Consider the following 26,159-nt stretch of genomic DNA (forward strand, 5'->3'; position numbering starts at 1 on the left):
CCTGTTCCCCTCATTAGAAATGGCATTCTTATTCCACTGCCCCTTCTTCCCTCCAGTCTCATGAGATGGAGTCCCTCCTTGCCATCAAGAATAACCTCTCCATCTCTGCCAGTTCACTTAACTCTGCACCCACTTTCTTCACAAAGCTGCTCCATCAACCACCATGCCTCCTATATTTTCAACCTCCCCCTTCCTATTGATGAGTAAAGCTGTTTCATCAGTCTACTGTCTGCCCCAACTCTGCATTTCCTTCATACCATCCAATTGTTCTCTCTCCTTCAGAGCCAAACATGTATTTAGGGACTATTTCAAACCCACTGAGACAGTGCAGGGAATCGTGTAACACACAAACAAATCTGACAGATGTTGACACTTTGCTGTATTAACGCAAGTCTTTTCTTTATAGAAATAAAATGCATCAGGAAAAAAGTGGAAAGATTCATCTGCACACCTATGTCTACTTCTAGTTCTCTACTCATTTCTCAATCCACTGCAATGTGGATTCTGCCCCCACCAATTACTTTTTAAATTTTCAATTAATTTTAGAGTTGCAAAGATAGTTCAAAGAGGTCCCCCATATAATCCAGCTTCCCCTACAGTCAGTATCTTAAAGCATAGTACAGGGAACAAAATAAAGTTGTTATAATACTTATCATTTAACTACAGACTTTATTATTCAGATTTCACCAATTTTTCCACTCATGTCCCTTTTCAGTTCCAGAATACAATCCAGAATCCACTTGTATATAATCGTCATGTCTCCTTGGTCTTCTCCAATCTGTGAGTTTCTCAGTCTTTCTTTGTCCTTCATAATGTCCACAGTTTTGAGGTGTACTGGTAATGTATTTTCAAGAAGGTCTCAATTTGTCTTGGACTGATGTTTTCTCTTGATTAGTCTGGGGCCGTGAATTTTTGCAAAGACTTCCAGAGATGAAGTAGAGTTCTCCACTGCCTCACATCAGGGGATAACTGATAACAACATGACTTCACCCACTGGTGTTAACCTTGACCACTTAGTTAAAGAGGTGTCTGCGTTTCCCCACTGTAAAAACTACTATTCTCCTTCTCCACGTTCTGTTTTAGAAGCAAGGCACTAAGTCCCTCGCACACACTCGAGGGACTGGATAATTCAAATTCTACTTGCTGGAGGAAGGAGGTATCAAAGATTTTTGTGGCTATATGTTAAAATTGCCACTATAATAAATATTAGGGGGGAGATACTTTGTGCAATTATTGTTTCTTCTTAAAGTTTCACCTATTGGTAGCATGTATCACCAACAGTTTGAAAAATAATCTATATCAGCCAGTATTATCTATCAATTAGTTACTCCTTCAATTTTGTTAAAAGCAAAAAATTGGGAAGAAATTAGAAATCAAAATATCTATGTATTCCCAACTGTTCTTGTGTGTGGTGTCCCAGAGGTTTCACAGCCTGGAACAATACATGGTAGTCAGACTGGATTCCGTGTATGCCTTTCTTTTGTAAAGGGGTAGAAAAGTGGAAGTGAAAGTGTAAAAAAGAGGGGGAAAGGTGTATCTTTAGGCAGCTTTTTAGAAATTACGATGTAAACGCTGATTTCCTGAAAGATGTCCTGGCTCTAATACTTCCAGGAGTTTGGATACCATGGCTCCGAATGACTCCGCTCATTCCATCGACCTCACCTACCTGCACTGTCGCTGATTCCTCAAGTTCTTACCTTTGGCCCCTTACCTGTCCCTTTCTCTAAGGACCAAATTTCTCTATATTCATAAGTCCTCCAGCACCTTAACACTCAGGCTTCACTTCCTCCTCTTTAACGATATTAAGCTGCTTGCAGCTTCAGGAACACAGTGCTTCCGACTTTTTCCGCCTGGGGACTCCATCCACGTCCCCTCCCCGGCGTAGACGGGGCTCTAGGATTCAGTCCAGGCGCCCATCTGTAGATGTCACTAGGAAACCTGCTCAAAGTGGCAGATCAGGAGGACAATATACTACAGCAAACTCCTGGGGCGGGAAGGCATGTTCCACCTCTAACGGTGAGGGGCGTTTGCAGAACACAACACAGCGTCCAGAGCCTCTAGGTCGCCAGCGCTCTCAGGGTGCCTCATCTGCGCGGTGACTTGCAATCTTGGCCAGGAAAATGCGCTGCGTCCACTTTGATACGAACTGCGTCCTAAAAGAAAACCAACAAACCCCGACTGGCTTCTGCCAGCTGCGTTTGTAGCGCTACAGCCTCCAGGTCCCGCCCACCTCTGCCCGCCCTTAAAGCGGGCTTGGAGAGCGCCTTCCCCACGCAGACGGCGGACCCACCGTGAGTCCTTTACTGTTTGAAGGTGAGCAGCTCGCGTGAGAAGGAGGTAGTATTCTCGCGAGAAGTCTAGAAGGCGGCAGTGATGGCGGCGGCGGGAAGCGGACCCGGACCGGGAGTGAGCGCAGCACCCGGGCCGGCAGCAGCTGCTAATGCAACACCAGCAGAAGAAGGGGAGACGAAACCGGCAGCAGCCGTAGCGGCCGCTCCGGCCGGAGAGGGGACGTCTGCTGCTCCAGTCTCCGCGGAGCCCGGCTCCGGAGAGGCCGAAAGCGGGTAAGGCACCCTGCGGCCCGAGGAAGACGGGGGTGGTGGGCGGGAGGCCGGTCCCTGTCGGAATCCCGCGGCTCCCGTGAGCACTCCCGCCCGCCCCGCTCCGAACCTAGGCTTGGCGGCCAACGGCTCGCCCTGCCTTCTCCGGGGCCTTCGTCCCGCCAGCCGTTAGACCCGTCCCCTGTGAATCGTATCTTAGGCTACGCCCCTTTGCACACCTTTCCCAGTTTCTCGGCGTCCCTCCCGGCCCTAGGACCCCCGGCAGGGGGCTGGTAGCTCCCCCTCCTCCCGGCCTTTTTTCTTTTTTTTTTTAGCAGGAACCCTTCAAAATTCCCAGAGAGGGAAAGCACTTTGTACTGCCAGGCTGGAAGGAGTATTGGTCCCTCTGAAAACAGAGAGGGAGAGGTGCAGCTCTGCGAACCTCCCCAGGGACCAGTTCTGTCCGCTGTAGACTTGTTTGCAAGGGCCGGTAAGGTTTCCTTGTGCCCCACGGGCTTGACTTCATCTTGGCCGCCGCCTTCCTAATGCTGGGCATCCGGTCTGAGCATCGGCTTGGCTGAAAAAGAGTAGGGATGTGAAGTTCAGCTGTACTTGGGTCATCATCTTTGGAAATAGGCGTTTTCAGGTTTTCTTCTGAAATTTCTTCCTTATTTTATAGGGATGCAAACTCGGTTGATGTAAGTGGTGGCTTGGAGACAGAATCCTCTAATGGAAAAGATACACTTGTAAGTATTTCTTTTTGAGTGTTTCCACCGCACAGTCAGTAGGGTTGGTTTTTTAAAGGTGTTTTTTTTTTTTTTTTTTTTACACAGTTCAGGTCTTTTGTTTTCTTTACATCCATGATGCTGTGAATTCATAGGGATGGGCTCCAACAGTTCAGACTTCTTTCCTCTGGTTCTCACCCAGTGTGCTTTTCTGGGTGGAGCAGGCTGGCACTTCAGTTGAGCCCAAGTACATTTCAAGTACTTTTCTCCTTGAGGTCCTTCTTTTTCTGATCCTTTTCCTTCATACATTTCAGGAAGGTGTCTCAACTATTAGCATGCTTAATATGCTCAATACACAGATAAATCCTCTTGGCAAGAGTCTTGCCCTTAACTTCATTGTTTACAATGATGCCAACATGCTGGGTAACATTGTAGACTCTTCCAGTTTTGTTCTGCAGGGTATTCATTTTTGAACAGTGCCCATTTCTTTGGTATCTACAAGATTACCTTTCTTGTAGAGTTGCATGTATGTGGCCAAAGGAGCAACTCTTACGTTTTCTAAAAGGCCTAGAGAACATGTGGGGGTACCCCTCTTCTCTCCCTTTGCACTGGTCATTTTGGCAAAGTACTGGAAAACAGCATTTCCAGGCAAAAGGGTTTTTTGGGTTTTTTTAAGTTTTTAAACGAATCAAAAATACAATCAGATCAACTGACACGATTCTCTGATGGCTCTGTGGACACAGGAAGGTGCTGGGGATACTTCAGAGGTGATGGATACTCAGGCAGGCTCCGTGGATGAAGAAAATGGCCGTCAGTTGGGAGAGGTGGAGCTGCAGTGTGGAATATGTACCAAATGGTTCACAGCAGACACCTTTGGCATAGATACCTCGTGAGTCTTTTTCCGAGTCTTTTGTGAGAATTGCTGTGTTAAATTGTAGATCGCAACATGTCCAACAGATGGTCCCGCTCCAAGGCTTGAACCCGGGTCTCCCTCAGTGCAGGTAAAGATACCATCTGAGCAACCAGGGAAGCCCAGTTAGGTGTGTGGGCAAATGTAAATGCATAGGATTTCCCGTGACTCCTGATTCTGGTTCAGTGAGTAGTAGGATTTTAATCAGAAATTGTTTTAATAGTCCGAGCATGTTTTTAGTCTACTAAGGGCATTGCCCTTAATGGGTAGAATGGTAGGTATTATCCTTGTCTTTGTGTTTGGAGACAAAACTGTGCAATTACAAAGCATTACATAAACAAATTTGAGACAGTACCATTTATTCTTATAACATTTTCCTCATTGTTGAAAATATATATTTATAATGTTTAAAGAATAAAGTGAAAGTGAAAGTCACTCAGTCAAGTCCTACTCTTTGCGACCCCATGGACTGTCCATGGAATTTTCCAGGCCAGAGTACTGGAGTGGGTAGCCTTTCCCTTCTCCAGGGAATCTTCCCAACCCAGGGATCGAACCCAGGTCTCCTGCATTGCAGGCGGATTCTTTACCAGTTGAGCCACAAGGGAAGCCCGAGACAGTATCATTTAAACCTTGTATTGGATATTGTGGATTTGGGGGAAAGGATTGGTGTACATGGTGGATAAAGCCTGATGTCAAAAATTTGAGATGGCAGGTGCCTCTTCATGCCTGACATCCTTTTTTTGTTTTGGTTTCTTACTCACTCCCTTTCAGTTCATTTCAGTTCAGTTCAGTCGCTCAGTCGTGTCCGACTCTTTGCGACCCCCTCCCTTTAGGTGTCCTGAATTCTCTGCACAGCAAAACCAATTTCCAGTCTTTGCCCCTCTTCTAGTGAATTAAAAGCATATTAAGAATTTGAGAATGAAAGGCTCCTTATTCAGGAGATGCAGTCAACAGCTAGCAAGAGAGCATTGCTGACTCACTGTCTACCGAAATGACTATACTGCTGGCTCCCTGGGGTGTTCTTTCCATATTCAAATAAATTTAGATAAGACTATCTCAAAAGAGGGCTGCATTGTTAGTTCTGAAATTAACCTCCCTTGGGTTGGTTTGTGAAGAAATACCTTCCTTTATAATCTGTTGAATGCTTTCTAGTTAAAAAGTTAAAGTAGTGTTAATATACTAATTAACATGTGACTGTTGACATTGAAGGATTGAATGTTTTAAACAGAAAAATACTGAATGGTCCGAAGAATTGATCTTGGTAGAAAAACCAAAGGGAAAATACACAAGCTGGTCAGTTAGGAAAGACCTAAAATCGGGCCACTTTCGCAAGGAGAATTTGTTTGGATAAACAGGGCCTAGGAAAGGAAATTTACCAGAGAGATAGCTCGGAGCGATGCTGAGACGAATGAAACCACAGTTCAGAGGTTTGGTGGTGACCAGTGAGTACCTGAATTTGAGAAGTTACACCTAAAACCCAGTGGGTTGGACAGATTTTCTTTTATGGCAGATGGAGAAAGTGAGTGACCTAGCAGAGTATGAAAAAAGCTGCTCTAAACACCTGATCATGTTTGTTAATAATTGTACACCTGCCTCTCTCCCCTGTAAATGAGCTTACCACAACAAGCTGTTTGCAGAAGGGGCTGTAGAGAGAGGTAAAGATGAGGGAACTTGATCTTAACATTCATAAGGATGTTTCTTACTTCCTTGAATGGTGGTGGTAGACACACACCTGGAAACATCTTTTTAAGGATATGTTAAATTAGTTTCAGCAGAACTGAACTGAACATAGTCGCTCAGTCATGTCCGACTCTGCGATCCCTTGTACTGTAGCCCGCCAGGCTCCTCGGTCCATGCAATTCTCCAGGCAAGAGTACTGGCGTGAGTTGCCATTTCCTTCTCTAGGGGATCTTCCTGACCCAGGGATCGAACCCGGGTCTCCTGCATTGCAGGCAGATTCTTTACCAACCGAGTTTCAGCAGAGTCCACGATAAACCTGTCTTTATTTTGATTTCTTCTTTTCCAGCTTAAACCAGTCTTCTGTTTTTCTGTTCCTTTTCCTTTTCAGGACCAAGCTTTTCCTATGCTTTTCCAGTCACCAGCCCAGCCACCATGCTGCACTAATGCATGGGTCCTGTTAGCCCCCAGTTCCTTCCACCGGCTTCTTCTCTGCCTTCAAACAGTCAGGCCTGCTTTTGACCCGGAGCTCATCTCTTAGGAAGTGAGCTGACACCTACAAGGAGTCTCAGTGGTTAGGACTCCTTTCACTTCCTGCCCACTCCCATAAAATCAGCCCTTAAGCTTAACCAGTTACCAGTGTCTTTTCTTCTTGTGCACTTGCTTGTCCAATTTTGTTATTTCACTCTATGTGAGACCTTTTTTTTAAAAAAACCTTCTGTAACCGCTGAAGAAGCTTCTCACATACTCCTTTTTCTAATCTCTTCCTCCCTTCAGACCTGTTCTATCACCAAACTTAGCACTTTCACCACATGGCTTCCCCTTCAAGGTGTTTCTGTTAGCCACAGAGAAAATTCACTTCCCAGGCATGTAAGGCCTCTGCTACTTCCTACCTTTCAAGCCTTTCAGCATATCTCTGACAACTCCCCTCCCCTGGCCGAACTGGTATGCACCAGCTTGCCCCTTTGCCTCTGAATTTGCAGTTTCTCATCTCTACATAAAATAGTTCACCTATAGAAAAGCAACTTGTCTTTCCAAATCAGGTTCATAATTTGTGTCCTCAAAAAATCTTCCCTAACTCTTAAATCTGAAGTTACTACTTCAGTCCTTTAAATTCTTAAAAACAGGACTTTCCTGGCGGCCCAGTGGCTAAGACTCCACACTCCCAGTGTAGGGGGCCCAGGTTCAATCCCTGGTCAGGGAACTAGATCCCACATGCCTCAACAAAGATCAGAGATCCTGTGTGCCACAACCAAGACCCAAAGCAGCCAAATAAATAAATATTTAAAATAATAATAATGTGTTTCAGAGAAGAAGAGTGAATGTTAAAAGATAAGTAAATGAGAAATAAATTCTTAAAGGCTGTCATCTGTAGGATTCATTTGGTAATGAGGCAGGTGATGTTTTTTTACTTCTATGTCGTTCTTGAATAATTATTTACATTTTGAAGTTAATCTTTTTATACCTCTGTCCTTTGCAACAATTTTATTGACACTTTACAAAGAGACTTAAATATAATTTAAATATAGATATTTCAATGCAAAGATATTTAAAGAGACTGCTTTGTCTTCTTCCACAAGTGGCCTAGTATACTCTTTTTAGGTGTTTAAAAACCATAAAAAAAAAAAAAAAACCATAATAAACTAGCCTGGATAGGGCTCCAGTCAGAACCTGCCAGATGTTGAATCATCAACTGTGGTGGATAATGTCCTGCTAAATTTTTGTAACAGAAAAGTTCAGCTATTTATAAAACTACAAGGGCCCTGTTTTGGTGCCGTTTTCACGTTGTAAGAGTTTATTAATATATCAGCATTATTATCTAACTTTCACTGAGGGAAAGGATCCCTGTTGATTTACTCCTTGTAAGTGTGTGTTCAGAAGTTCACTGATTTGCTCCATTTGGTGTTCTCCAGATCCTGTCTACCATTCATGACCAACTACAGTTTCCACTGCAATGTGTGCCATCATAGCGGGAACACCTATTTCCTCCGGAAGCAAGCAAGTAAGGACAAGCCTTGGAGGACTGCACAGTGACCTCCTCTGGTTAGCTGGCAGAGAAAAGGGATCTGGGCTCAGCCAAATCAGGGAACCTCTGCCATGAAGCTGGCAGGATTTACCGTGGGGCTTAGCTCTCGATGCCTGCTCTTGTCCGTTTTAGATCAGATGATGCTGTAGTTGTTAATCTGTGGACCATCTGGTTGAATATTCCTGTGGTAGCAGGAATATATTACTACAGTAACTCTTTCTTCCTTTTTGCTTTTATAGACTTGAAAGAAATGTGCCTTAGTGCTTTGGCCAACCTAACGTGGCAGTCCCGAACACAAGATGAGCATCCAAAAACCATGTTCTCCAAAGATAAGGTAGAGATAGAATTACTGTCATTGCAATCATGCCAGAGAATCAGGAGGAACTTCTAAATACAGTGGACCCTTGAACAACACAGGTGTGAACTTCAGTGGTTCACTTATAAGCGGATTTTTTCAGTAAATACATACCACAGTTCTACACACTTCAAGGCTGGTTGAATCCTCGGGTGTAGAACCATGAATACAGAGGGCCGACTGTAAAACTATGGGAGGATTTTTGACTGTGGACGGGCCAGTCTCCCTAACCCCATGATTTTTCTCTCTGTTTCTTTTTTTTAACCCCATGATTTTTCAAGGGTCAACTGTACAGCCTGACAAGAAATTCTTTTCCCCCAGTTTTTATGAATATATGACTGTAGATTCAGTGATTCCTTTTTTCTCATTTCGTGTGATTTACTAACTTCCTAGTGTGTGTTCATCATGTCATTGGTTTATCTCTTAGAAGGATGAATCTTTAAATAGTTTTGATTGGCTTTACAGAAGCAAACAATTGTCTGTTCCACGATTAATAATCAGATTTTGAGGTGAACCGTCTCAGCCCAGTTTGAGCTGTTTTCATGGATGCCTATCATGGATTTTGTTAGGGAAAAGGTTGACTTATTAAAAAAAAAAATGATCCTTTATTGTTAAACCACATGACTAAAGTCAGTATTCAAAATTAGATGGTCAGCCGATCCGTGAGTCTTTCAAGACTGAAGTAGCCACTCACCTTCTCTCTCCACATGCTGATATTTTCTATTCTAGTCAATGCTAGCTTTGACCTACAAGATTGATTGTATACCCCACTGATTGACTGCAACCTACAGTTTAAAAAACACTGACTGGGGACTCCCCTCTTCCCTGGTGGTCTAGTGGTTAGGACTCAGCTTCCACTGCCCAGGGCACGGGTTCAGTCCCTGATCAAGGAACTAAAATCCCACAAGCCACATGACTTGACCAAAAGAAAAAGAACAGCACTGGTTGATACAGGGTGTTGAGTTCAGTTCAGCCGCTCAGTCGTGTCCGACTCTGCGACCCCCTGAACCACAGCACGCCAGGCCCCCCTGTCCATCACCAACTCCCGGAGCCTACCCAGTCCCATGTCCATTGAGTCAGTGATGCCATCCAACCATCTCATCCTCTGTCATCCCCTTCTCCTCCTGCTCTCAATCTTTGCCAGCATCAGGGTCTTTTCAAATGAGTCAGTTCTTCGCATCAGGTGGCCAAAATATTGGAGTTTCAGCTTCAGCATCAGTCTTCCAATGAACACCCAGGACTGATCTCCTTTCGGATGGACTGGTTGGATCTCCTTGCAGTCCAAGAGACTCTCAAGAGTCTTCTCCAACACCACAGTTCAAAAGCATCAATTCTTCAGTGCTCAGCTTTCTTTATAGTCCAACTCTCATATCCATACATGACTACTGGAAAAACCATAGCCTTGACTAGACTGACCTTTGTTGGCAAAGTGATGTCTGCTTTTTAACATGCTGTCTAAGTTGGTCATAGCTTTCCTCCAAGGAGTAAGCATCTTTTAATTTCATGGCTGCAATCACCATCTGCAGTGATTTTGGAGCCCAAAAAATAAAGTCAGCCACTGTTCCCACTGTTCCCGCATCTATTTGCCATGAAGTGATGGGACCGGATGCCATGATCTTAGTTTTCTGAGTGTTGAGCTTTAAGCCAACTTTTTCACTCTCCTCTTTCAGAGTTTCATCAAGAGGCTCTTTAGTTCTTCTTCACTCTTAACCATAAGGGTGGTGTCATCTGCATATCTGAGGTTACTCATATTTCTCCCGGCAATCTTGATTCTGGTTTGTGCTTCCTCCAGCTCAGCATTTCTCATGATGTACTCTGCATATAAGTTAAATAAGCAGGGTGACAATATACAGCCTTGACGTATTCCTTTTCCTATTTGGAACCAGTCTGTTCCATTGTTTAGTGAGACCAGTATGTTCAGGATCAGACTGAGTAAGGCCTTTGCTAAACAGATGAGTTAGGGCTTAATCCTGAAAGCTGAGGGAGTCAGCAGAGGGCCCCCCTTGCCCCTGCCAGGCTTTTTTTTCTACATTAAAAAGAATGCATTTAGCCTTTTACCTCGTTGCAGCCGAGAAAGCAACATGGGTCACCAGCAGCTCTACTGGAGCCATCCAAGAAAATTCAGCCAGGGTTTTCACTCTTGCCGGGTCTGCTCAAACCTGCTGGGTCTGATCCGGAAATACGGCCTCAATATGTGCCGCCAGTGTTTACGCCAATATGCGAAGGACATCGGCTTCATTAAGTTGGACTAACCTAACTTCCTTAGATGGCTTATCCAGCACATCAACCTTAGGCGGAAATAATACTAGCTCTTTGTATATAAAATAAAAGTTTTCAAAACTTAAAAAAAAAAAAAAGAAATGCATTTAAACAGAGGTGTGCTACGATTAGATTTATCTCTTGGTTTTTTCCTTCCAAATTGTTGTTTTGAATTTTTCAATTATTCAAAAAATTCATATACTACAATAAATGCCTGTTTATTCCTTATCTGGATTTGCCTGCTGTTAATATTTTGCTGTGTTTGCTTTATCTACCCATATGTATATTTTTCACATAAGCTTATATGAGACTTAAGGCTTACATGTAAATATAATATCTATAAAATTGTAGATATTATACTTTATCCAGTATTCTGTCAACCACAATACAATGACCACACTCAAAAGAATTAATGTCAGTGCAGTTTTCTTATATATATAGTTTGTGTGTTTTGTGTATACCTTGTACATTTTCTCAACATTATTGTCTAAATAATGTCCCTCATAGCTTTTTCCTCCAGCCAGGACCTGATCAAGGATCACACATTGAATTTAATTGTAATGTCCCTTTTAGCTCTAGAGCAATTCCTTTTTTATTTTTGGTTTGCAATGGCATTTGAAATTTTGAAGAGCCTAGACAGTTGTTTGCCATGATGTTCCTCAATTTGGATTTATCGACTTGTTTCCTTATGACTAGGTTCAGCTTAAACATTTTTGGCAAGAATATTATGGAGGTAGTATGTGTTTTTCTATATATTCCATTTGGAGGCATAAGACATTGCTTTGTTTTATTATTAGTGATCCCAAATGTGACCACTTGATTTCTCCACTGTAAAGAGACCCATTTTCTTTGTAATCATTAAGTAATTCATGGGTGATACATGGAGTTCATGTGAATATCTTGTTCTCACAACCCTTTCAAGCAGTGGTAATTGTAACCACTGATTATCCTACCCTCAATCAGTTAATAGAGTGGTCCTTGTACAACAGAATGTATTTATTGGTTACGGTTCTTTTGTAAAGAAGAGCCCCCCACCCCCATGTCATTGTTATTGCTGTTGTTTGTTTTTAGTTTTAAGACTCATTGATTTTTATAGTCCACCATGGGATTTCTGGATTTCTGATGCTCAGATCTGACCAGTGTAGCGCCATCCTGGCTGACTCCGGACACTTTTTGATATGTCCCTATCAGTCTGAACTCTTCCTTACCATCTCGAGTAAGAAGATGTTCCAGTCTTCCTTTATACTTCCCCTAATTCAGCCTGGCTTCTTTCAGTAAAGATTCCGTGTTCACGGAACTGACTCTGGTGAAAGACGTTAGTGGTGGGCTGGGGCAGGTGGCCTAGGGTGGGAGGAAGTTGGTGACAGAGGATGAAGTTCAGACACTGTGTTAGTCATGTAAGCAGAGACTGGCAAGGACCACGGTCAGAGCAATGGGGGTGGGAAGGAGGCCTGATTCGTGAACATTTTCTGGAATTTTGAAGTTCATTTGGTGATGGCTGAGATGTGCAGGTTGTATGAGAAGGATGAGGGTGACTGTGTGTCAAACCTGTGATTCTGGGTGATCCTGAGTGTGAAGAACAAGAATAGAAATCTGCAGAGTAGATTTGTGAGGTGAGGTTCGAGGTCAGTCCTGGTCACAAGGAGTCTGAGGTACGTGCAGGATGTCCAGGTAGAGAGGTCCCCAGCGCGGAGGAGCAGGAGCTCAGGAGAGAGGATGCTGGGAGCCATCTTCCAAGAGAGGAGGGCACATCTTTTCCCTTTAACTGGAACATAAGCCCTGTGTGGCTAAGAGTTGTATATGCTTGTTTGAAATTCCCCACAACTTACATGTTGTTCACGTGCAGTTATATACTCACTCAGTTATTAAAACATGAAAAACATGCGTTTGTCTTTTGATTCTGATGAGATCTTTGAAAATGCAGCAGTTTTTTTACATGTGTGAGCATAATTTTGAAAGCAGCTATAAAACCTTTAGTATATTTTGTTTTAAAAATCAGGATATCATACCGTTTATTGATAAATACTGGGAATGCATGACGACCAGACAAAGACCTGGGAAAATGACCTGGCCAAATAACATTGTGAAAACTATGGTAAGTCAGCTAAAATTGACTAGACTCAACATTTAGAAAACCAGTGTTCCTTATAAGAATTTATACAAGAAATTATATATATATATATATAAATGGGTTTTGTTGGGTTTTTTTTTTTTTTTTTTGGTGGTGTCTCACTGAAATAATGTGATGACTAAAAAAATGAGAGCAACAGTATTAAATCTTAGTAATTGTAAATTTTAATAGTCTTCACACAAAATCAGTAAGTCGCATATAGTCTTAAGTGAAAATATGGTAGTTTTATGTACACTGCTGAATCCTTTGTCCATTGCACTTTGGCAAGTATAGTTTTATGCCTAAATTGGAGACAGTTGTTTTCTTTGATTAAAAAAAGCAAACTCTGTTCTGAACATTATTGTCGTTAGAGTACCTGGGGAGACATCAGTTGAAGCTGTTACCACTGTGTATCTCTGTGAGGTGCAGGGATGAGTGAGGGTTATGAAGGATGGTGGCTCTCATTTTTTCAAGTTTCTCTACTGTTTGTATTTTTTGATAGTCATGGATTAGTTTTCTAGTCAAGGAAAAACAGTACTGGTGTGTGTTGGGGTTGTTGTTTTTTTTTCAGGGGGCAGGGTGTTGGTGTTGAGATTTGGAGATTACACCTGGGAATTGGGAGTTAGGGGTTAATCATCCATTCAGTTTAAATATAAAATTTCCAGTAACACTAAAATACTGTTTCCTTTTAGAGTAAAGAAAGAGATGTGTTCTTAGTAAAGGAACACCCTGACCCAGGGAGTAAGGACCCAGAAGAAGATTACCCCAAGTTCGGCCTTCTGGACCAGGTACGTTAGTAGGCTTCACAGGCCCTTGTTTGATTTTTAAGCCACGGGGATAGAGAGAATCAGGCTATGTTTACATTTGTGTATTTGCCACTTAAAATGCCTATGACCTGGTGGGCTCCAAATAAATGATGCTTATTCCATGTGAAAGAAAGAGCACTTCACCTTAAACTGGGAGGCCGGTGTGTTAGCTGTAGCTCTTCCCTAAAATGTTATGACTTGACACATACCATTTTTATCTTCTTAAACTTCTGTTTCCTCACTTGTAACACAAATACGCCATTCCAAGTTATTTCTGATTTTCTTTCCACCTCAGATTTCATAGAGATTCAGATTTCTGTCTTTTCTTGTAAAATGTGAAGCTCTGGCCACACTGGGCCTGGATTCCCACAGGGAGGTCTGCCCTTGGTCGTCTGCCACCCCTCCCCATTCCCCCTCCAGCACCCCCAGCCTGGCTCAGCCTGACTCTGAAAGCACTTCCGTCCTCACCCTTGGCTGCCTCACACGTGTGACTTGCTGATCCCTGAAGCATCCAAGTTTGGGACCTCTGCAGGCTTCAGAGTCTAGGTTGCCATTCTGTTAGAATTTCTCCTGGTGTGTGGTTTTTTTTTTTTTTTTTTTGAGCATTGCCAGGCTGGTTTGATTTGGTAGCCACCCTCTATAATTGAATATTTTCCCTCTAGGATCTTAGTAACATCGGTCCTGCTTATGACAACCAAAAACAGAGTGGTGCTGTGTCTACCAGTGGGAATCTAAATGGTGAGTGTTTCAGTATTTCATGGACGAAATGTTTGTAAGCTGTTGAATCCACATGTGCCTAGAATTGGGCAGTCTTTGGACTGACCCTTGACTAGGTATTTACTAAGGTGCTTTAAAGTCCAAATCTCAATTTTTAGGGGCTAGCCACGGATTTGAGAGATGGTTGTAGAGGAGAAATTTTTGTTACTTTGCACCACAGTTTGGTCTTAAGTGAAACATTTAACGTAAAACAAGCTACAATTTTAAGGTCAGATTTACTAAGTTTGCGTTCGACTCCCCATCTGTATCTTCATAACTAACACTTAATTTAGGTTCACATGCTTTGCACTCAAGTTTTCCTTAATTCTACTGTTATTCAGCTTCCAACCCATCTTCTGATTTTTCTTGCCCTAAATCTTCAGCTTATGCACGACATCATTTCTGTGTTGACTACCCACTGTAGCATGTTTTTCTATCTAACCTGTCTAAGAGCAGGACAGCCCTTTGCTACTAATGGCAACAAGTTGAAAGCAGGTATAATGGGGAGGTAGCCAGCTCTTCATCTGACATACTGTGTCATTACCTTCTCTTCTGGAGTGGTAGGGTCTTAAATATGTAATCATTTCCACTGTTACTAATATAACTAAGTGTGTTGTTCATCTCTTTATGTTATTTTTTCCCCTTTTGTTAAAATTTGACAAATATGGTGCCACTTCTGTTCTTACAGGTGGAGCCTCTTTTGGAGGTGAATTCCTCCTCTGTCTTCTTTCAGCCTCTCAGACTTAAGTATTTTGTGGTTTGGAAAATGCTTTTTGCTGAGTTGTGATAGAAGCTGAAACTGAGTTAAGACTGTAAAGCCTTGTGGAGTTGGTGGCAGTAGCACTTGATATGAAACAGTAGTTCCAGTTAAATGTTAGTAATCGGAAGCTTGTACGTTGTCACATTCTGCCTGACACGGCCAGCAGTCCCCTTAGTGTTGCTTATTTTTTCAATGTGGATCTAAAACTTGTCTCAAAATAATTGAAATGCAATGCCAATAAAACCTTAATAGTTTTTTGGTTAAGGTAACACACTGTAGAAATGTTGATGTTGTAACAGTTCAACATTAAGCCTTTTATGAGGACAGGATGACACCCAATATGTTCATAAAAGGAAGTTCAGCATAAGTCTGGTCCTGTCTGTGCAGAATATGACCTGCCTTCAACGTCTTGATCCTCTTTTTATTGCAGCAGAACTGCTGATAATTTCCAAGCTTGCCCCAAATTAAGATACAGTACTTCGTGCAGTTGTTTACCTAAAGGTGTTTTCCTACAGTTCAGGGATGTTTCCTGGAAGTTGGAAAAACAAACTAATTGAGAGGAATGACAACTGGATAAAAATTTCAAAGTACCTATTTCAGAAATGCACAAGGTAGTATTCCTTGTGGCTTTTATAAATTCTCTCTCTGTATTTTCTCTTAATTCCACAAGCCAGATTCATCTAACCTATGATGCACTGGCACAGGTTTAATCATTGTAAAGATTGCCTACTAAAAAAGCCGCCTTTCCTCCTTGTGTCATGTACAACCACACCAGATGCCTAGCAGCACTGAGGAGAAACACCTTTTTAGTATTTCCGTTTTTTGTTTCCTCGTTTGGTGCACTTCTGTGTTGTTGGAAGTTCAAGTTCAGCGCTTTAGCAGATCCTGTGCCTCTCTCGTGTTTATGGACTATGCCATGTGTAGTTCACGCAAGCAAGCATCCCTTCAGTGAGGATGTTCTCCTTACGGATGTTTGTATTGATTTGAGTGGGAAAAAGACTGTGCACACAGTTATTTCTAGCTGTGGGTGTCTGCAGTCTGAGTGAGTGAAAATGCATTTGTGTCACATCCTTGGAACGTGTTCCAGGAGTTGCAGCTCATTTAAGAAGCGAAGAGCACAACTGTAACCCGGGTGTCGTTGGGCTCACGGGAGTCGCTGCCAGAACGCAGCGTTCTGGGCTGGGAGCCACCCAGCAGACTCCGGCGAACCAGAGTGCAGTCCAGTATGCTTCCGGGCAAGAATTCCTGTGGTGTCACACAAATGCACGCTGGGAGTGTTCGTCCCTGGGGAGAGTCCCATGGGGTGTCTGTCACAGCTCACGGAAAGTGATCTGCCTTCTCTTCAAAGGAGGAATCGCAGCAGGAAGCAGCGGGAAAGGCAGAGGAGCCAAGCGCAAACAGCAGGACGGCAGCACCGCGGGGACCACCAAGAAGGCCCGGAGGTGAACACCCCCGCACGGCAGAGGGCTGCAGAGCCCCCCAGGGAGGGGAGAGATCAGCTGTCTGCGGGCACAGCCTGTCCCTTTTCCTCAAATCTTAAACAGTTTGAGGGGTATATTAGCCCCAGACTAGGTGCCCTGCTTGGGGAACTTGTTTCTAAATGAAACAGCCCCAGGGCAGCACCCTGTGGTGACTGACCAGGAGTGAAGTTCCGCTAAGGCGGCCTGAGAAAGGATAGATGGACCAAGGGCAGTGAAACAAACCAATATTGAACGTCAGCCCTTTGACAGTAAACTTTCTGCCTCTCCCCCAATAGCTGTTCCTTTCACTTTGTTTAGTCCTGGGGTGACGAAAGCCAGGTCATTTCTTATTCAGACTGGAAACAGGTAGTAGGTGTTCATATCGCTGAGTTTCTGTTCATTAGTCATAGTAATAAATATGGTGAAGGAAACCGCTCTTGTTCCTCGTCACCGTGTCTCCCCTGGCTTAGTTTCGTACTAAGATAAAGTAGTTTTCATTTCCCCGTCTTGCCTGCAGAGGGCAGAATGATCAATTTGAATAATGAAAAACATTTGAAGTTGCCGGTGTTCCAGTTGAAATTGAATACAGCAGAGGCCTATCTGACAGAATTGAAGGCACGTGAGCTAGAGGGGGTTGTAGTTTCTTGATTTTATTTTTTCCTTTCTGCAGTGACCCTTTGTTTTCTGCTCAGCGTCTTCCCCCTCATGGCTATCCCTTGGAACACCCGTTTAACAAAGATGGCTATCGCTATATTCTAGCTGAGCCTGATCCCCACGCCCCTGACCCTGAGAAGCTTGAACTCGACTGCTGGGCAGGAAAACCAATTCCTGGAGACCTCTACAGAGCCTGCTTATACGAACGGGTTTTGTTAGCCCTCCATGATCGAGGTGGGTAAGCTGTTAATGTTCGTGCTGGGCCCTCTGTTGCTCAGAACTACTGTTGTCAGCTCTGTCCTGTCTAGAATTAGACGGACGTGCCAGTCTAATCCTCACCCCTCTCTAGCTAGACTCAGCCGGAATGCAAGAAGTCATTTCCTTCTTTATCTGTTCTTATAAGCTCTAGCCATTTATATGCAAAATAATTTTTTTTAATTTTCTATTTTGAACTAATTTTAACTTACAGTAAAGTTGCAAAAATAATACAATTTCCATATTGAAAGTGAAAGTGTTAGTCGCTCAGTCATGTCCAACTCAGTGACCCCATGGACCATATAGCCTGCCAGGCTCCTCTGTCAATGGTATTTTCCAGTCGGGAGTACTGGAGTGGGTAGCCATTTCCCTCTCCAGGGGGTCTTCCTGACCCAGGGATCGAACCTGGCATCTCCCGCGTTGCAGGCAGATTCTTTACCGTCTGAGCCACCAGGCCGCAAAACACAAAATACTAGAACTTTCATGTATCCTTCATCAAACTTCTCCTAATGGTGAGATCTTACACAGCCACAGTACAGTTACCAAAACCAGGAGATGGGACTGCTTTGGAGGCCCAGTGGTTACGAATCTGAGTTTCCACTGCAGGGGGCGAAGGGTTCAATCCTCAGCTGCTCAGCGCAGCCAGAAAAAAACCAACAAACCCACAAACCCAGGAGATTAACATTAGTAAATACTCTGAATGAAGCCAAAGACTTTATAAATTTCACCAGTGTTCCACTAATGCCTCTTTTCTAGGATCTCACATTGCTTTTAATTATTTCTTCTTGCAGTGTTAATCAACTACTTTTTGACTGTTCCTCAGTGAGGGTCTGTCTGACTTTTTTTCTTGATTAGACTGAGGTTGTAAGAACTCTGCACACATAGACCCTTCCCACTGCATCATCTCTGTAGGCTCATGATGTCTGTCTTGTTACCGGTTGCGTGGGCACAGTCATTTGGCACTCTCTACTCTTTCCCTTTGTAGTTAATACATATCTTAGGGAAAGATCCTTCAAGGTTATGCAAATATCCTGTTTCTCTAAAGTTTCGCCCACTAATTTTAGCATCCATTTGTGGATCTTGTTGTTAGTGTGGTGTTTGCCTAATTGTTTGCTATTTCTTCCTTTCTCTATTTAATTATTTAATTGATTATTTTTATCAGTGTGGACTCAACACATATTTACTTATTTTGTAGGCTATATTTTATTTTGTCATTCAAATTATTCCAGCTTTGGTCATTAGGAGCTTCTTTAGGTTGGTTCCTGTGGGTTTTCTGGTTTTTTTTTTTTTTGGACGTATAATTGACTTATAATATTAGCTTCAGGTTTATAACATAGTGGTTCAGTGTTCTTATAGATTGTACTCAAAGTTATTACAAAGTAATGGCTATGTTGTCTGACTCTGTACAATATATTCTCATAGCCTGTTGGGTTATACATAGTGGTCTGTACCCCTTGGTCCTCTACCTGTATCTTGCCCGTCCCCTCTTCCCTCATGCACCTCTGGTAACCCCTAGTATGTTCTCTATATCTGTGGATCTCTTTCTTGTTTCACACATTCATTTGGTTTTTTAGATTCCACATATAAATGATAGGAGAATACTTTTTCTCTGACTTATTTCGCTGAGCATAATGCCCTCCGGGTCCATCTAACATTGTTGCCGATGGAATGTCTTGTTTCCTGTTGATGAGCCCCATCATTTATTTTCCCTCACTTACTGGCGTCACAAGTTGGTTGTTTCTGGTTCATCTCACATTTTCCGTGCTACAGGCCAAGGATCAGCTTCTTCTCCAGGGAGCCCAGATTCCTTTGATTGGGAAACAGCCTCAGAAGTGAAGATGTGAGCGTTCAGTATGCTCGCTGTTACCAGGTGGTATTCCGGGCTCCCTTGGTGGACCCAGATGGAAAATACATGTCTGCATCATAACCAACACACACATACATGCCTGTACCGAGTTTATTCTGCCGCCTTGGATTGTAATCAAACACTGTAGGGTCTGTAGTCGTAAAATTAAAAGATGCTTGCTCCTTGGAAGGAAAGCTGTGACAAACCTGAACAGTGTATTAAAAATCAGAGGCATCCCTTTGCCGACAAAGGTCTGTATAGTCAAAACTATGATTTTTCTAGTAATCATGTATGGATCTGAGCATTAGACTATAAAGAAAGCTGAGCCCTGAAGAATTGATGCTTTTGAACTGTGGTACTGGAGGAGACTTTTGCAAGTTCCTTGGACTGCAAGGAGATCAAAACCAGTCAATTCTAAAAGAAATCAGTCCTGAGTATTCATTGGAAGGACTGATGCTAAAGCTGAAGCTCCAGTACTTTAGCCACGTGATGCAAAGAGCTAACTCATTGAAAAAGATCCTGATGCTGGGAAAGATTGAGGAGGAGAAGGGGATGACTGAAGACCAGATGGTTGGATGGCATCATCAACTCAATGGACATGAGTTTGAGCAAACTGGAAATAGTGAAGGACAGGGAAGCCTGGTGTGCTGCAGTCTCTGGGGTTGCAGAGTCAGACATGACTGAGCGTTGAACAACCACCATGGAGTCGTTCCAGCCTTCCACCTTTCAGTGTTTGTGACTTCTTTCTGGAGCAGTGAGAAACCTGACTCTAATTATCTACAATTCATTTTCTTTCTTATTCATGCCGAGTGTGCACACAAGGTGGTTTGAGAATCGCAGACCTTGTAGGAAGCATCCACTGATTAGATTACAGCATGTACATACAGCTCTTTCTGCCTCAGCCTTGCACTATCCCGTGTGGGTACTGTTGACTTAGATGAGTTCTTTGCTTCCCCACCTCCTTCAGCGTGGTCACAACTTCCGTTTGTGATGTGGGCGGGCGTATGCGTTAGTGTTGGTGTGCCATGTGGGGCTCTCCTGCCTGCTGGGGGCGTGGTGGGGGGGCAGGGAAGGGTACATGTGACATTACTGGGGTCCTGAAAGTTACTGCTCTTCACTGAGGTTTGCTCAGTCACCCCCTCCGCAGCCCTGCTGCCCCATTCTCATTGCCTCCTTTTCCCCCACTGCTTTCCCACACCCTGTGTACTTAGCCAGTGTCTTTCGTTTCTAGTTCATCCTGGCTGTGTTTTTTCTGCAGAGATGAACACACACATGTATTTTCTTTGCTCTTTTTTTTTTTTTTTTTGGTACATGAAAGGCAGCCTACTGTAGGGAGTCTTGCATTTTGCTTCATGCAGTTACTCCAGACTATTTCAAAGAACTCGTCCACTTTTTTTTTTCTTTTTTTTAGCTTTATGATATGCCATTATGTGGATGTACATGGTGTATTCAGCCACTTTGAACATGGGCACTTAGGTTGTTCCTAGGATTTTGGATTGACAGAGAAGCAGGGGGTAGCTTTGGTGGGTGTTTGTGTTGGTGTGTGTATTGGTGGTGGTGTATTTTCCAAGGTAGAATTCTAGAAGTGGAATTGCTGAACCAAGATAAATATATATGTAGTTTTGTTAAATACTGCTAAGTTTCCCATTGTGCTGGTTTGCATTTCCACCAGCAATGTAGAGAATGTTTGTTTCCACATAACCTCACAGACAGAAGATTTCCTAGGTATTAATTTTGGCCCGTCTGAGAGGTGACAAATGGAGTCTCAGGGTTTTGTGTTTCTTTGAACATTATTTTCTTTTTTGATTTGTTACCTTGTGAGTTAGGTTTGTGTTTTTTTATTTCCCCTGTTTCTGTTGGGAGTTTGATCTTTTGTCCCTTCATATGTTAGGAATGTTAGTTAGCCCTTTGTCTGTGGTATATATTATAAACATTTTCTCCTGGTTTGTCAGTTGTCTTTTGACTTTGTATATGACTTTTTTGAAATGTGAAACTATTTTTAACATATAATAGTTCTTTTAATGGCATAATTTATTCAGTTATTAAGAGAATAGCATTCATTATCCTTTAGGATGTGAAAGTGAATTTAAAGAAACTGCTTTTAGACAGGTGTACTTCATGAATTTTTTTGCTGTTTTTCTGGAGTATTAATGCAGATTCCAAATAGCATATTATTTCACCTATAAATATCTCAGTATTTATCTCCAACAAATATGATTATGATTTTGATATGATTATGATTTTTAAAATAACCACTATGCCATTATGTTACCTAATGAAGGTGAAAAATAATTTCTTAATTATTCCATACTCAGTTCACATTTCCATGGTCGTTTAAAATATGCCTCTTTCAGTTGTTTCTTTTAATTAAATCTGAACACATCCATAAAGTTATTTCATTAGGAAGCCCTTCATTCTTTCTTTTTTTTTTTTAATTTTCTAATTTTTTCAAAATGTATTTATTTGTTGGCTGTGCTGCGTCCTTGTTGTTGTGTGACGCCTTTCATTAGTTGTGCTCAGGCTCCTCGTTGCAGCGGCCTCGCATCCTGAGGCCTGGTCTGCAGGGCACGCGGGCTTCGGTAGTTGTGGCGCACAGGCTCAGCTGCTCCGAGCATGTGGGATCTGCCTGGACCAGGGATCAAATCCCGGACCCCGGCGTCTGCAGGCAGATTCTTAACGCCTGGACCACCAGGGAAGTCCCCTTCATTATTTCTTGAATTGGTGCTAAAAGCTGTAACTCTTGTACTGATGCTTGTCGATCGAAAGTGAAGGAGATACAGTGAAATCACTTGGACATAATCTCTTGGTGTAATAACCGTCGTAGGATTGACTCCTGCTAGTGACAAGCATACTTGGAGAGTAGGGAAGGGCCAGATAAGTGACGTCCGGGTTTAAGCAGTGATCCTTGTCTTGTTTCACTGTTTCACTATTAGCTGTAATTCTGGAGGGGAGAAAAAGGGAGACCATTGGCCCTTAGCAGTAACTTGTTAGAACTTAGTACATGGGATGGTAGTGGCTCCTGCTGCTTGTGCTGAGCCTTTTAAAACTTAACCGTCTATGTAGTATCTTTTAAACTTTATTTTGAAGTTATCTCAGATTTATTATTTTTTAAAGAAAGTGAAAGTGTTAGTAGCTCAGTCGTGTCCAACTTTTTGTGACCCCGTGGACTGTAGCCCACCAGGCTTCTCTGTCCATTGACTTCTCTAGGCAAGAATACTGGAGTGGGTTGCCATTCCCTTCTCCAGGGGGTCTTCCCGACCCAGGGATCAAACCTGGATCTTTTGCATTACAGGCAGATTTTTTACGATCTGAGCCACCAGGAGAGCCAGATTGTTACTGTTTTTTAAGAAATGATTTACGTGTTTATCTGGCTGTGTGGGGTCTTAGTCGTGCTGGGTCTGCACTGCAGTGCACGTGGGCTTAGTTGCTTTGTGGCGAGTGGGATCGTAGTTTCCTGACCAGGGATGGCACCTGCATCCCCTGCATTGCAAGGCAGATTCCCAACCCCTGGACCACCAGGCAAGTCCCCTCAGATTTATTTCTTAAGAAAGTTGTAAGAACTGTAGGAAATTTGTTGGGTTTGTTTTTCCTGAACCGCTTGAGAGTAAGTTGCCATGATGTCCTTCCAACCAGTGAGAGGTTTATTTTGTGTTTCTTACAGACAGGACATTCTCTTTTGTGTTCTCTAGTGCTGCACAGTGAATCGCCATAAAACTTAGCAGTCTAAAGCTGCCAGTGTTTATCAGCCCACAGTTTCTGAGGGTTAGGAATCTGGGAGCAGCTTAGCTGTGTGGCCTGGCTCAAGAAAACTCAGGAGGCTGCCGTTAAGCTCCCAGCTGGGGCTGACAAGTCTCTTTCCAAGACGGCTCAGTCACGCAGCTTTGGTGGGACGCTCTCAGATCCCCACTTGTGGTCCCTTCCATAGACTGCTGATTTGTCCTCATCCCTGGAAGCTGTGGAGAGTTCATGGACTGTATAGTCCATGGGGTCACAAAGAGTTGGACACAACTGAGCAACTTTCACTTTCACTGGAAGCTAACTTCTCCCAGAGCAGGTGATCAGGGAGCCGTAAAGCGTTTGACCCATCTTAAAGTTGGGCAGTCACTTCAACTTGATTTTATTTGGAAATTGTCACTAATTCATTCCACACTCAAGTGGAGAGAAGTTAGACTCCATCCCTTGACAGGAAGAATATCAAAAGAACTAGTAGTTATTTTTTAAACTTACCTTCCTATAGAACCAGTACACAACCACCAAAGGCTGAAAGTTAGCGTCCAGTTACTACCATCTGATACTCAGATTCTGTGCAGGTTTCTCCAGATGATCTAGTGTGTCCATTATAGCAAAAGCATCCAGTTGACAATCATTTGCTGCATTTAGTTGTTGTAATTCTTAATTCTGCTTCAGCCTGGAAGAGTTTCTTCATTTTTCCTAGACTTTGACCTTGACACTTCTGAAAATGAAGAGACCAGTTATTTTACAGAGTATCCCTCAGTTTAGTTTCATCTGGTTCCTTGTGATCCAGGTTCTGCATTCTCGACAGGAGTATCACAGAAATGGTCGCACATACTACATCCTCTCATTATGGTTCTTGTAACGTGGTCATAGATGGTGTTCACAGTTGGGGGAGCTGAGTGCAGGACATGGGAGGATTCTGCTATTTTTGAAAGCTTGAAATTGTTTCAAATAAAATGTCTTCTAAAGGATGATTTAGTCATGTCAGGATCCAAACACCGTTGTATTTTAGGGAATAGACAGTATAATTAATTTAACCTGCCGTCTTAAATAATCATATATAATGACAACTGGCTACTTGACAGCTTTTTTCCTTTTTCTTTCTTTCTCTGCCTTCATCTGTATCTTGAGATTTTTAACTCCTAAACTAATATTTCAAATTCCTGACTTGATATTTCTGATTTTTAATTTTGCTTAACTGGAGGGTAAGAGATTTCGTGTTTTTGTGGCTGTTGTCTCCAAGTATTTCAAATAAGTTGCGGGCTTTTCTTTTTCTCTCCATTACTGTAGCTCCCCAGTTAAAGATCTCCGATGACCGGCTGACTGTGGTTGGCGAGAAGGGCTACTCTATGGTTCGGGCTTCTCATGGGGTTCGGAAAGGTGCCTGGTACTTTGAAATCACAGTGGATGAGATGCCGCCAGACACTGCGGCCAGGCTGGGCTGGTCGCAGCCGTTAGGTAAGCCGGGGCTGTGGTACGGACATGGCGACAGGTGGAGAGGTGTCTCTCGTCTGGCTGGTCTTCATGACTTTGGGGCTTGTTGGATTGTGGGCATAATGTTCAATTCCTGAGGGTTTAGGTAGGTTGAAGTTCCTAGGAATATTTTTATAATTCATTGCTTGTGAGAAATAGTTTATTAGCAGTTTGACAAAATGCTAAAAATTAAAAAGGAGTAGAATCTTTTCTTTTAGCAGGCCAGACTTGACTTGCAGTCCTAACTTGCTGTGTATGTTTTTATTGGAACAGGTAACCTTCAGGCTCCCTTAGGTTATGACAAATTTAGTTATTCTTGGCGGAGCAAAAAGGGAACCAAATTCCACCAGTCCATTGGCAAACACTACTCTTCTGGCTATGGACAGGGAGACGTCCTGGGATTTTATATCAATCTTCCTGAAGATACAGAGACAGCCAAGTCACTGCCCGATACCTACAAGGATAAGGTGAGTCTGTCCTCCTGAGAGATTCCTGGGGTTGAAGACCAGTGGCAGCCAATACCTGTAGCTGCATGTTCTCTTGATGCTTATCTTTCCCAACATTTCATTTTGGAAATTTTAAGACATAACACAGTTCAAAAAATTTAAAAGTAGGCGTCCAAATACCCAATACCTAGATTCTGCCATTATCATATATTATCCAGGGACTTCCCTGGTGGTCCCATGGGTAAGAATCCACTTTGAAGTACAGGGAATGGGGGTTTGATCCCTGGTTGGGGAACTAGTTGCCACAGAACAGCTAAGCCCATGCTCCGCAGTGAAGGTCCTATGTGCCACAAATAAGAACTGACTCAGCCAAATAAGTTTATAAAAACCATGTTATCCATTCATTCTTCCCACCAACCCGGTCACCCGTTAATCCATGTTTTTTTAACCCCAACAAAGTAACGTCTGCCAAGTACTGCAGGGGGTTTCCCTTGTGGCTCAGCTGTTAAAGAATCCGCCTGCAGTGCGGGAGACCTGGGTTCTATCCCTGGGTTGGGAAGATCCTGTGGGGAAGGGAAAGGCTACCCACTCCAGTATTCTTTCCTGAAGAATTCCATGGACTGTATAGTCCATGAGGTCCCAAAGAGTCGGACACGACTGAAGAACTTTCACAAGTACTTCAGGATGCATATCATTCAGTTCAGTGCACTTCAGTCGCTCAGTCGTGTCCAACTCTTTGCGACCCCATGAACTGCAGCACGCCAGGCCTCCCCGTCCATCACCAACTCCTGCAGTTTACCCAGACTCATGTCCATGGAGTCAGTGATGCCGTCCAACCATCTCATTCTCTCTCGTCCCCTTCTCCTCCTGCCCTCAATCTTTCCCAGCATCAGGGTCTTTTCAAATGAGTCAGCTCTTCACATCAAGTGGCCAAAGTATTGGAGTTTCAACTTCAACATCAGTCCTTCCAATGAACACCCAGGACTGAATCTCCTTTAGGATTGACTGGTTGGATCTCCTTGCAGTCCAAGGGACTCTCAAGAGTCTTCTCCAACACCACAGTTCAAAAGCATCAATTCTTCTGTGCTCAGCCTTCTTTATAGTCCAACTGTCACATCCATACATGACTACTGGAAAAACCATAGCCTTGACTAGTTGGATCTTGTTGACAAAGTAATGTGTCTGCTTTTTAATGTGCTGTCTAGATTGGTCATAACTGTCCTTCCAAGGAGTAAGCGTCTTTTAATTTCATGGTTGCAATCACTGTCTGCAGTGATTTTGGAGCCCCAAAAAATAAAGTCAGCCACTGTTTCCCCATCTATTTGCCATGAAGTGATGGGACTGGGTGCCTTAATCTTAGTTTTCT

General features: G+C 43.0%; 1 protein-coding gene across 1 annotated transcript in view; it reads left to right on the forward strand.

Annotated features, from left to right (window-relative positions):
* Positions 1 to 2,338: 2,338 nt before the first annotated feature.
* Positions 2,339 to 26,159, forward strand: part of ASH2L (ASH2 like, histone lysine methyltransferase complex subunit) — a 29,886-nt gene continuing 6,065 nt past the window's right edge. Inside the window, exons 1-12 of the mRNA XM_043893739.1 lie at positions 2,339 to 2,564; positions 3,220 to 3,286; positions 4,009 to 4,154; positions 7,766 to 7,854; positions 8,118 to 8,212; positions 12,492 to 12,587; positions 13,295 to 13,390; positions 14,071 to 14,146; positions 16,273 to 16,366; positions 17,055 to 17,272; positions 24,165 to 24,332; positions 24,621 to 24,814. Of these exons, the coding sequence (XP_043749674.1) occupies positions 2,374 to 2,564; positions 3,220 to 3,286; positions 4,009 to 4,154; positions 7,766 to 7,854; positions 8,118 to 8,212; positions 12,492 to 12,587; positions 13,295 to 13,390; positions 14,071 to 14,146; positions 16,273 to 16,366; positions 17,055 to 17,272; positions 24,165 to 24,332; positions 24,621 to 24,814 (1,530 nt within the window). The 5' untranslated portion in view covers positions 2,339 to 2,373. The remainder of the gene's footprint in view (positions 2,565 to 3,219; positions 3,287 to 4,008; positions 4,155 to 7,765; positions 7,855 to 8,117; positions 8,213 to 12,491; positions 12,588 to 13,294; positions 13,391 to 14,070; positions 14,147 to 16,272; positions 16,367 to 17,054; positions 17,273 to 24,164; positions 24,333 to 24,620; positions 24,815 to 26,159) is intronic.

The sequence above is a fragment of the Cervus elaphus genome, chromosome 32 (genome assembly GCF_910594005.1).
Source record: "Cervus elaphus chromosome 32, mCerEla1.1, whole genome shotgun sequence".
In the NCBI taxonomy this organism is placed as follows: Eukaryota; Metazoa; Chordata; class Mammalia; order Artiodactyla; family Cervidae; genus Cervus; species Cervus elaphus.